This window comes from Sorex araneus, chromosome 6 (genome assembly GCF_027595985.1).
Source record: "Sorex araneus isolate mSorAra2 chromosome 6, mSorAra2.pri, whole genome shotgun sequence".
NCBI lineage: Eukaryota > Metazoa > Chordata > Mammalia > Eulipotyphla > Soricidae > Sorex > Sorex araneus.
The window spans coordinates 56,622,849-56,635,638 of record NC_073307.1 but is presented as its reverse complement, the minus strand read 5'-3'; the positions used below and the strand labels follow the sequence as shown (position 1 = coordinate 56,635,638).

Genomic DNA, 12,790 nt, shown 5'->3' with positions numbered 1-12,790 from the left:
TCCGACTGGACACTTGAATACTTCCCAAGTGCCATCTCCCAAGAGGGCCAACCAGGTGTGGCAGATGCCTTGCCGCCAAGGAGCTAGCAAGCCCGGCCACTCTGGTCATGCGTCACAGACTGACCCCAGCTCTGGATCCCGGGCAAGCTCCATACAGCAAGCACTGTGCGTAAAGCTCAGAGAGGGGCCAGAGCGATGGACAGTGGCAAGGACGTTTGCACGCAGCCGACCCGGTTTTGACCCCAGCATCCCATAGGGTTCCCCAAGCACTGCCAGGAGTAATTCCTGAGCATCACCAGGTGTGACCCAAAAAGGAAAGAAAGAAAGAAAGGAAGGAAGGAAGGAAGGAAGGGGAGGGAGGGAGGGAGGGAGGGAGGGAGGGAGGGAGGGAGGGAGGGAGGGAGGGAGGGAGGGAGGGAGGGAGGGAGAGAGAGAGAGAGAGAGAGAGAGAGAGAAAGAAAGAAAGAAAGAAAGAAAGAAAGAAAGAAAGAAAGAAAGAAAGAAAGAAAGAAAGAAAGAAAGAAAGAAAGAAAGAAAGAAAGAAAGAAAGAAAGAAAGAAAGAAAGAAAGGAAATAGCTCAGATAGAACCACAAAAATAGCAGTTGGTGAGCATTTTCAGAGACTCCAAGAGGGAGAGGAGAGACCAGGTGAAGAACATGAGGCCAGATCATTCAGGGCTCAGTGTGCTTACATCGTGTGCTCAGTGTGCTTGCACCCAACCTGGGTTCAATCCCCGACACCACTATATATTCCCCCTGAGCACTGCCAGCTGAGCACTGCCAGGCATGGTCTCCTGAGCACTGAGAAGAGTGGTAAAACAAACAAATAATAATTCCACACTGTGACATCAGCAAGACTTCTCTCTGAGCATAGGACAAGCCATATACTTAATAAGTTGAACATCCCTGTGTTGTTCCTCTTTAGCTTCTTTAGCATTGTCATGAGAAGTTTCTTCTGCTAGGAGTTTCCTCCTTCCCTTGTGAAAGTCCTCCCCAGCCATCTCTGACTTTCCTAGAGTTCCAGATGCTTCATAGATTTTTTTTTTCTTTTTTAACTGGAGGTTACTCATCTAGACACTTGATGTTTTGTCTTCCGGCTTTGTTTGTGTTTATTTTTGTTTTGTTAATATTTTTATTGACTCACTGTGGGATAGATCCTTACAAAGCTGTTCATGATTAGGTTACAGCCGTACAGTGTTCCATCCCTCCACCAGTCCAGTGTACATTTCCCAATACCAGTGTCACCAGTTCCCTCCCTCACTCTCCTCCCCCCCCCATTTTGGGTATTGCGATTTGCAATACAGACACTGAAAGGTTATCAAGAATATCCCTCTACCCACTTTTAACACTCAGTTCTTGTCCGGTGTGATCATTTCTAGCTAATATTGTCCTGATGTTCCCTGACACCCATGAAAACCTTCTCCTTTGCTCCCCAGACAGTCTCTTTCCTGCCTTTAGTCCCTTTTTCCCTAAGTCCTGGGATTGCCGGGGTGGGGGGGAGGTGTTTCTTCTGTGTGAGAGCAAGGCCTCCTGCCCAAATGCCCAAGCCCTGTGACCCTACACACCCCTTCGAGGTCCTCTTGTTTCCCGGCAGCGACTCTGGCCACCAGGGGCAGTGCAGGAGAGTGAGTGCCTGCACCTACTGCCCCCTAACCCTCTCTCTCTTGCAGGAATCACGACTGTCCTGACCATGACCACCATTAACACACACCTCCGGGAGACGCTGCCCAAAATCCCCTACGTCAAAGCCATCGACATGTACCTCATGGGCTGCTTTGTCTTCGTGTTCCTGGCGCTCCTGGAGTACGCCTTCGTCAACTACATCTTCTTCGGAAGAGGCCCTCAGAGGCAGAAGAAGCTGGCGGAGAAGACGGCCAAGGCCAAGAACGACCGTTCCAAGAACGAGACCAACCGGGTAAGGCCCGCCACCGTGGGGGCCCCCGGGCGTGGCCTGGATGGGGCTCGGGGTCAGCATCTAGCTAGGAAGTCGCCTCTGTGTGCTTCAATGCACATTGCTGAGGTGTCTGAAGTGAACATGAGAGCAGAAGCCAGGGAGAGCCCAGAGCTCAGCGCTTCCTGTGGAGAGAAGGGAGCATGTGGCCACTCTGGGGATGGGAGGAAAAGTCTCTCCTCAGAATCTGGCCATGTTTGGTTTGCTGTGAGCAGATGCATCAGTTTAGTCACATGTGGCTGCTCCTGGCACTGTGTGGGCCAGCGCCCTTTCCCATGGCCTCCGGTCCTTGTGAGTTGCAATCTTGGGCCAAGGGCAGTGTCTGTTCAGAGGCTATTCTAGGGCCCTTTCAGCCCCGGCCTGTCTGATGTTTTCTGCCAAATAAAAACAAAACCAATGCCAGGGGCAGGGCCAGGCTCAGAAGGCAGGAGCGTGTGCTCCACAGGGGGGAGGCAGGCTCAGGGTAGGTTCCCAGCACCACCCAGGCTCTCAAGCACTGTGCCTGGAGTAATCTGTGAGCATCACCACATGTGGCCCTCAAAGCAGCAGCCAGAGCACAGAAGATTCCAGCAGCCAAGGAGAGCTGTCTGCCTTAGGGGGCTCAAGTATCCAAGCCCACCCACTCCTCTGCAGCTCTATCCCAGCACCCTGCACCCGTTCATTTTAAAAGGAGCTGGTAATTAGCGCTGCAGTTTCCTTTTCATTTTTCAGCTTCTTTCTTAATAAGAGCACTGTATTATTGCAGTTATAAACACTATTATGAAAGCACATTATAGTTTCTATATAATTGAGTGCTTCAAAACACAAAAACATTTTTTTCTACTTGTTTGCATATTGGTCGCTGCCGTCCCTCCCTCCCTCCCTCCCTCCCTCCCTTCCTTCCTTCCTTCCATCCATCATCCTTCCTTCCTTCCTTCCTTCCTTCCTTCCTTCCTTCCTTCCTTCCTACCTTCCTTCTTTCCTCCCTTCCTCCCTCTCTCCCTCTCCCTCCCTCCCTCCCTCCTTTCCTTCCTTCCTTCTTTCCCTCCTTCCTTCCTTCCTTCCTTCCTTCCTCCCTTCCTTCCCTCCTTCCTTCCTTCCTTCCTTCCTTCCTCCCTTCCTCCCTTCCTTCCTTCCTACCTTCCTTCCTTCTTTCCTCCCTCCCTCCCTTCCTCCCTTTCTCCCTCCCTCCTTCCCTCCCTCCCTCCCTCCCTCCCTTTCTTTCTTTCTTTCTTTCTTTCTTTCTTTCTTTCTTTCTTTCTTTCTTTCTTTCTTTCTTTCTTTCTTTCTTTCTTTCTTTCTTTCTTTCTTTCTCTCTCTTTCTTTCTTTTTTTCTCTCTCTCTCTTTCTTTTTCCTTCCTTCCTTCCTTCCTTCCTTCCTTCCTTCCTTCCTTCCTTCCTTCCTTCCTTCCTTCCTTCCTTCCTTCCTTCCTTCCTTCCTTCCTTCCTTTCCTTTCCTTTCTCCGCACCCACAGTGCTCAGTGTCTACTCCTGACTCTGTGTCCAGGAGTCACTGCTGCTGGTGCCTGGGAGATGCTGTGCATTTACAAAGATCACGCTAGGCTTGGCTGCTTGCAAGGACGCTGCCTTAACCCCTGTGTTATCGCTCATCATTCTTATTTCTCATACCTGTGAGATTTCTTTGTTCTTTTCTATGCTCTTCACTCACACCTGGTATAGGAATGTTTCTCATCACTTCAAGATAGGGATAATTTCCGGGAAAATGTCCTTAGAAGATTATGTTGCCATGCAAAAGGGCACATTTCAGTGATGCAGTCCCCTTTGGGGGTCAGCTGTGGACTGGCCTCCCATGACCATCGCTGGGTCTGTACTCCTCCCCAATTATAAACCGAGAGGTTGTACATTGGGGAGGCCCTCGCCTTACACACAGACAGCCCAATCCACCTTGGCACTGCCAGGAGTGATCCCTGAGGAGTAAGCCCAGATCACTGCCAACAATAACAACATCTAAAAGTGGTTAAACGTTGCATCACTTACATTTGTGTGGGGGTGGCTTGGAATAAGTCCACAAGCTGTCATGAATGAAGGCTATTTAAAAACTGGACATGTCCACCAGTCCCTTCAGCAAAGTGCGGAGGTTTTCAGAGAAACTCAGGATCTGGGGATACACTGAAACCTACAAAGATTCCTTTTATTGTTGTTTTGGTGGCCACACCTGGCACTGCTCAGGGCTTCCTCCTGGCTCTGGGCTCAGTATTTACTTATGGCAGTAATACTTGGGGGGCAATATGGGATGCTGGGGATCAAACCTGAGTCAGCTGCATGCAGGGCAAGCATCTTATCTGTTGTATTCTCACTCCTGCCTCAAGATCATCCTGAATTTCTAGTGGAAAATATATTTGGGACCATAGTCCTGTAGTAAGTCCACAGAATACAAAGTGTGGTTTGGTTATGTGGTTGCCAACAAAGCAAAAATTCATCACATCTTTATTGTTTCTATTACAGACACACACAGCTATTTCTCCAGAGTTCCCCCTAATTTAATCAGTTCATAAGTGAATTCCTGGTGTAAACAATGTTACCTCAATAATTAAATAATCAAGGAATGTAAGAAAGTATCAAACTTTGTGCAAAGTATAAGTGGCACCATGGACTAAGAGATCCATCAAATAATTCTGATTATTCACTGATTCATGTTCAGAGGTTGGTTCTTATGGGTAAAAATGACTTCCAGGAAACCCCTCTTAGAGTGAGGAGCCCCCTGAGGCTTGGAGGGGACAGCTTTCCTGGATACACTCTGGACCAGCCAGTCCAGGGAAAGGCTCTGAGCTCACTGTCATGCTGGATACCCCCCGCCATTCTGTCTCAGTGAGCCCACCCATACAGCCAATGACAACAGCAGCCTTGACCGTTTACACTTTATTGAACCTGCTGTAAAACTACTATAAATACTAGGTTCTAACTTCACCTCCACCTCCCGACCACCACCACCACCACTACCAGGTAGTTTCTCCTCAGCCCACTGTAAATCTGGACCTTAATTTATTTGTGCCTGACCTCACTCTGCTCTGAGTTGTTTCTATACCCAAAAGCTTGTCTTTGGCTGGAATGCCTATGTCTTGGCTATCCACTGTTTGATATTCACAACTGGGTTTTGAATCCACAGGGGGACCCAATTGAGGGACCCAGCTCTTTTCAGGTTGCAGATTTGGTGTCAGTCCTTATTCTCTACAAGCAGGTTTCTGCGTCACGTGGCAAATACCTTCTTTTTTAAAATCTGGAGTACTTTGCTTTGGTAGACACTTGAAGGTGACGTTGAAAGTGAGCTATCAACAGCCTTACCAATTTAGTGACACATTCTGGGTAGAAGCAGAACTGTTCTCCCTGCTCCAGACAATCTTGTCTGGAGAATGTTTCTCTGGTGTTTGAATGTTTGCGCCTGTCAAGGTTATAGACCAGGAAGAGAAACTCCATTGAGGTCACTGATTCTAATTACAGTCAATTGGAGGAGACAAACTCTTCAAAATACAAAGTATTCATGAAATGCTTTAAAAGCCATGCTTCATCATCAGACATTCTGTGCTTATTTCTTACCCACTCTGACCTCCTTCTATTTTGGGATCTAAATTCTAGATGATAGAGAAAAGTTACCATCGTTCTGACAATTATGTTTGATGTGCTTGATTTCTATGCTTTGACCAATTTTAATAGTCCTCAAATTCCTTTAGAAAAAATCTAGCATTTTAGGTGTAAGTTTTCTCTATGAAATTTCTGTAATAATTTTTAAAATTTATTTGGGGGTTAGGGGTTGGGGCCATATGCAGTAATGTTCAGGCCTTAATCCTGGTTCTGTAAACTCCTAAATGTGCTTGGGAAAGACCATGTTCACTGCTGGGGATCAAACCAGGGTGAGCCTCATGCAAGCCCTGTCTTAACCTCTGCACTTTATCTCTAGTCCTACTTGGTATGTTTCAATGACAACCTTGCAAATGTAAACCTGTGTTCCAAGCAGCCAGCCAGTTGATATGGTCCCATGAATTCCGTAGCTGTGTGTATCTGTGAACACTTAGAATCCTTTCAGCAGAGTGTCTGTGTTCATACCAGAGTTCCTCCAGGTGCCTTGGGGCTTAGCCTCCCCTCTTGAAGTCCAAGGGCACAGGCAGAGCCCTTCCTTGGGGAGATCCTGGCTACCAGGCACCGGGGCAGATCAGTCATTGAGTCTGACTCATTTCTCATCCATTCTTGAAATGTCAAGGACACAACCCATGGACCCTATCTCTGGCACTCTCTTCTCCCTCTCCTGGGACCTCCTGGTATCACGGCTTGATCTTCAGTTCACTCTTTCCAGTACCCCTTTCTTCTTCTGCCACTCCTTTCCCTCCTTCCAGACTTATGCCACATCACCAACCTTGATTCTCCCCTTGCCCCCCACTTGTTCCCCTCCCACACACTCTCAAGCAGCAGCCCCAACACCCCATGCTGAGGCCAGGTACTGTGTGCTGGGGAGGTGACAGGTCCCTTTGCCCCCATGGCCTCTGGGGCTGCTCAGCTCGACAGCATCCCCTCTTGGCATCTCTGCAGGTGTGCCTGCTGGGGTTCAGATGCGGCAGCTGCTCCTCAGAGGGGTGCAGAGCTGCACGCTGCATCCTCTCTGGGGTCTTCTTAGGCTGGCCAACTAGCCGATTCACGGCAGGCAGAGGAGTCACAGCAAAGAGCAGTTGGAGCGATCTCTCGGGAGCATGTGCAGGGCTGTACCTTGAGAGTGAATGGACCAAGCAGAGCTAAAGAGCTGGGGAGGTTGAGGGCAGTTGGAGGGCCTGGGGGACTTTCTCCCATGATAGGAAGAAGTAAGTCCTTAGGAAAAAGTCACTGCCTCGAGGTAGGCACCCCTCTACCCCGCCTTCTGGGCCAGCCCCTCCACCCAGGTCGTCTTCCTTTCCTCTTTGGCAAGTTTCTCTCAAGGCCTGCAGGGCTTCTGTGGTGTTGCTGCCGTGTGCTCAGGCGAGACAGAGAGGAAACACTCCTCCTAGAGATCTGAGGACCAAATTTCCATGAATGTTTTTTGGAGAAAGAGGTCCTTGGGGTTCAGTGGGGTCATGGGCTGGGCATGCTGTGTGCCAGCACTTTGATGACCTGAACACCGTGTGGGTTGTTGCTCATTTTCCTGGGGAAGATCCCCAGCCCCGTCTCTTTTTAATCCTGATGAGTCATTAGGACCCCGGAGAGATGCATCACAGAATTTGGTGCTATTCTCAGGAACTCACATGCTCATGGTGGTCTTTTAGTGGACTTTTAAGTTGTGTGTGTATGTTTTTTTTTAATTGAATCACCATGACTTACAAAATTAGTGGTATTAATGATTGAGTTTCGGGTATATTGTGTTGCAACACCAGTTCCATCACCACTGTCCACTACCCTCCACCAGTCCCCTCCACTGGTGGCCTTAATAGTCCCTGTAGAGTGCTGAGGAAGGTCTTCCTCACTCTAGTTCCTATCTACTTGTGGGAAATGGTGGTATCATTTGGAAGAGCCCCTCCTTCTTTTTTAAGATTTTTGGTTTGGTTTGGGGGACCACACCTGTGTTTTTTGGTTTGGGGGACCACTCAGGGCTTACTCCTGGTTCTGCATTCAAGGATAACTCCTGGTGGTGCTCAGCTTCCCCGGATCAAGCCTGGATCAGCTGCCTGAAAGGTGGCACCCTACCATCTATTCTTACTCCACTCTGGCCCTCTTTTATTTGATCTCATCTCTATTACAAGGTCACCAGGGGAGCACCTTAGCCAGCAGTGCTCAAGGGCTTGTTCTGGCTTTGAGCTCAGGAAATGACCCTTAGCCATGCTCAGGAGACCATATGCAGTGCCAGGGATATGAACCGGGCTCACAACATGCAAAGCAAGCTCCACAATCCCACCTTCTAAATACCTCTCTCTGGCCCTTAGCCAGTTTTATGTGCTGTTTTCTAAATCAAGATGATACTTTCTCTGAGCTTTTTTCCCCCATGGAAATGGTTTCCACTAAAACAGAGCTTTTCAGATCACCATCCCTGCCGCCCACCTGCCCTAAGTTGCCTGTACGCTCACCGGGTAATGCCTTGCTCTCTCTTTCCCTCTGCTAGGTGGATGCTCATGGGAATATTCTGCTGACATCACTGGATGTTCACAATGAAATGAACGAGGTGGCAGGTGGCGTCGGGGACACCAGGAATTCAGCAATATCCTTTGACAACTCAGGAATCCAGTACAGGAAACAGAGCATGCCTCGAGAAGGCCACGCTCGGCACCTGGGGGACAGAGGCATCCCGCACAAGAAGACCCAGCTTCGAAGGAGGTCTTCGCAGCTCAAAATCAAGATCCCTGATCTAACCGACGTGAACGCCATAGACAGATGGTCCCGGATCGTGTTTCCTTTCACTTTTTCTCTTTTCAACCTAGTTTACTGGCTGTACTATGTTAACTGAGTGACTGTACTTGATTTTTCAAAGACTTCATTTAACACTGAGTGAAATATTACTCTGCCTGTCAAGTTTTTATACCTGTGTACACACAGAGACACACACACGCAGACACACACATATATACATACGCAATTGTATATATATGTGAACTTTCTCAGCATATATATAAAATACACGTGTATATGAGGATGTATGTGTCTATGTTTATATACTCAGGTGTGAGACCTGTGTGTATGTAAAACAAATACACATACATGCATACATTTTGCAGCTATGGACAATTTAACACAGGATGCATATTAAAGAGAGTCATAGTTTTTTTTTTCTTTCCTTTTTTAATTGAAAGGGACAAGCATCGTCTAAACATTATGCCTTGAGAATGAGGACGTGAAACACAACATCATCCCCAACTGTGTCCTTTGGTTCTCCTGAGCTAGATGTTTTAGTTGGGAAAAAAATCAGAAACTCTTAGTTCATCTTTCAGATGTACACACATGGTATTGTAAGCCTCAAACAGATCTCATCCTTCATCCCTTCATTTGTTTTACCAAGTGGCGGCATTCTAGCACATTTCAGTGATGGGGTTTGCTTTCACCAGGCATATGTTGTTTTCAGGGGGGTTCATGGATGAGGTGCATCCCTAGTGTGCCCTCACCTGTTGTCTTAAATTTAGATCGATTCTATGTCAGTATATGAACTTCCATCTTTGGGGGGGGACATCCCTTGGACTGGTTAGCTTCTCATTGTGAGTACTTTGATGTACAGCATATTTATTGGTTCACTGGAACTGCCTCCAGCTTACCTGTCGTGTGGGAACAGAATGCACATTGGGACGATGTTGAGTTGACGTTCTCATCACTGAAGATATGCACCCCATCTTGTATGGATTTCTCGGCCCGATCTCTAATGGAAAACATAGTCTGTGCTTCAGGTTCTCTTCCTCCAAGGTCAAACTACGTAGGATGACTTCCCGCCCCTGTCTTTACATTACCAATCATCCTTACCACCGTGTATGTTACTATAAAATATATTTGCATAAGATGCATATATATGTATATTTACCAAGATTTTGTTTCTTATGCTTGCTCTTATGGTAGCATGCAATGTCATACTTTTCTCCATGTGATGTAATTACTTTCTGTTACCTAGAACTAAGACTGAAGCGCAAACACTTCTACTGTTCAATTTTAGAAACCAAGAAACATCCTCATGCCTTTCTTTGTGTAGCTGACATATGTTGCAAGCACCTCCAGCTCCTCCTAGCTCACGCTGCGGGAACATGCGTAACCCGCACATCTCATCACCCCAGGACCCGTGACCATGCTCTTGAGGCCAAGGAGAGCAGCCCTACAACCCACACAGTCACTCTGAGTTCCTTCTGGTCCACAGCCTCATCCGTATTTGGACTTTTTAAAGCTCGTAGAACAAGGTGCACTGGTTTCATAGGCGCAACCTTAACTTACTATTTAGACGAGATCTTTCTAAAGAAAAAAAAAGAGATGATATATTTTTTGTAAACAATATTTCTATCACAAGCATCCAGAGACTGAAATGACTACAGTTCTACAAACAGGTGTCACGGTGAAGTAAAGCAAAATATCACGGAGGAAAAAAAAAGCAAAATATTATTCGGGAAAGAACTGCTAAATTAAAACTTTATCCCCAAGATGCCAAATACGCCTCACCCTCTCTGTTGGGTCTGCAACCAATGGTCTACAAATGGCGGGAGTTTTCTGTCAGCTCTCTAGAGGCACCATGAGCTCTGCAGCTCGTGGCCAGAGCCATCGCCCCAAGCTCACCACTACTTGATTTTCCTTTATGGTCATATAACAACCTTTAATTTGGGCCGGGGAGATGGTTTCGAGCATGGAGCACATGCTTTGCATTTGGGAGCTGGCCCAGGTTCTATCCCCAACTCTGAGAGATTCCCCTGAGCACCCCAGGAGTGAAGCCCAAGCATTTTCAGGTGTGCCCACCCCCCAAAAAAATCCCTTTAATTTTTGGGAGTTGGTGACAGTTTAAAACCCACCATCAGGTAAAACAATTCACAAAGTCTCACTCTAGCAGTGATGACTAGCTTTGAACCCCCTTCCCCTCCCTAGTAACTTGTTTTAAATCTCTTTCTCCTAGCCGCCACACTCTGATTTTATTCTCTATGGAGACTAGCCTGCGATATCTTGGTCTTTGGCTATTCTCTGAGCATTTATTTTGTGGGTAACCACAGGGGTATCCTAAAAGTTAAACAGATTGGGAAAAACCTTGTAAGTGGCCTTATCATTGTTAACATGTTAAAGAAAAAAGACTTTTGTGAAGACCTTATCCCTTTCAATGCCTTCAGATATCTTTTTCTGTATTCAGTGAGTCAGGAAGTTAGCTCCCCATACAAGATGAGGGACCCCAAAATGCAATGACTGTGGACAAAAGCCGTCCATGGTTAACTTCAAACTACAATTTCTACTATTCAGAACTGTGACATTCTTTCTCTCTGGGAGAAAAGTGGTTCAAAACATTTTTGATGCATAGCTGAGTTACATAAACAGAGAGCCCCGGTGGCTTGGAAATGCGACAGTCCACTTCCCAAGGTTTTTCGGATATCAATTTGCATGGTATAGTCATACTAGCTTTTGAGCTTTTTATATGCACTTGGCACCAAGACTGGAACCAACACTTTGTAGACATTGCGATGAAGTTAACATAATAGCTATACTATAAATAGTGTTTGTAACTACACACACACACACACACACACACACATGCACACGCACACACACATTCTGTAAAAACAACTTTTTAAGATCCTTGGGTATGTATTTGCTTTACTCCATTTCAGAAGAAAATGACTTTTCTTCTAATGAAGTTATTTTCTAGCTTTTCCATTTTTAAACGTCGTGTGGCGTGTTGAGAAGCAGAACTCTGTGCTGGTGACAGGTTAGTCGACTTTGGTTCTCTGTTCTATTCGATGCCCTCCCATTCTTCCAGCATAGTCACTGAGGCCCTTGAACAAGCTGTACTGATAACCTTTGAGCCCAGGATCTATCATTGGGAGGTGATTGATACCCTTATCCAGTAAGGAGAGAAAAATTGGATTTGGAAGATAATCTATCTCTTTCTCAACAACTGAACATAATAAAAAATTAATTTTCTGAGCAGTCCTGTCTTTCCGAAATGCTTCACAAAACAGGGGCATGAGAGGTACAAAAGAGATCTGGTTATGACGGGGTGATGACCCCTCCTCAGATAGGTTTGAGATAAGTCAGGGGCCCCCATACATCAATTACAACAGAGAAAAATGGAGAAGACTTGAGCAAACTTTTCAATGAAACAAATGTTCTTGATTCCAAACCCCGGGAATGCAGAGGGGTTCCACTGTCTATACCATGAAATACCCATTTCCTCTTGAATCTCCGGCCAACTAGAAAATCTGCCATGATCTTCTTCCTTGTCAGCTTTGAAAACTTTATGCACATCTGTGTTTCGAAGAACTCGGATGTGCTGAGCCAATCCTGGGCAAGGCACGGCCCTGCTATCCAGCCTGGGAATAAACGTCCTCACCAAAGACAGTGTCTCAGAAGTGACGGCCGGCATGTTGGAGACTGGCCGGAAGGGAATTAGCCACATGGCAGTTGTAGGCTCATTTTCGGCATCTAGTTGGTGATCCTATTGGTATTGACCCTACCATGGTGTGTACTAAATGAAAAAGAGAAAAAAACTACCACAAATTAATGTGTCCAACTTGGAATCTCCTGGCTTGAACATATATATATATATATATATATATATATCCCATCTTCTCATTCTTGTTCCTTTGACTCTCCACCTGAAAACCCATTGTATTTCTGGCCATTTTGTGCAAGCAAAACTGGACAACTGGTAATGTGTAGTCTTACTCAAGGAACAGACCCTGGCTCTCGGCAGGCATGAGTCATCAGTCAAAGTCACTTTGAATTGTGGGGGACCAAGAGCCGCCCAGGTGGATCAAATTTTCCCAAGACACTAGCTATTGCGTCTTGGATTAATTACCTCTTCTGCTTCATTGAAAGGTGCCGTGTTTTCCTGAAATACTCAGTTCCCAGCATCTAGGAAACAGGGACCTCGAAGAGTGCTCCCCTACCATTCTCCCCGAGGGCAGTCCACTGCACCCATTCTCTTCATCCTTGTCTCTTAGTTTGCTTCACAAGTCAGTGAGTGTGTTCAAGGTAAGTACAGGATTCTTCAAGTAGGAATAGGCAGTCGCTGTCATGATAAATTCCCCTGTTGATTTCATTTCGTTGTAAAGATAAAACCCAATTTTGCTTAAGCACATTGATGTAATTTTTTGGTATTATTTGACATGAAAAAAGCAAAATTGAGTGATAGATAAAATATGAAACTTGTTGATGAATGAATTCAAATTTATTAAAAAAGAACTAATTGACTTAAATGTGATGGCTTATTTCTTTTCTTCC

General features: G+C 46.2%; 1 protein-coding gene across 1 annotated transcript; it reads left to right on the top strand.

Annotated features, from left to right (window-relative positions):
• The first annotated feature begins 472 nt into the window (after positions 1 to 472).
• Positions 473 to 12,765, top strand: GABRB3 (gamma-aminobutyric acid type A receptor subunit beta3). The gene is made up of 2 exons (XM_055142058.1): positions 473 to 1,915; positions 8,007 to 12,765. Exons 1-2 carry the CDS (start codon positions 1,691 to 1,693, stop codon positions 8,346 to 8,348), a joined length of 567 nt encoding a protein of 188 aa, XP_054998033.1. The 5' UTR covers positions 473 to 1,690; the 3' UTR covers positions 8,349 to 12,765.
• The last annotated feature ends 25 nt before the right edge of the window (positions 12,766 to 12,790 follow it).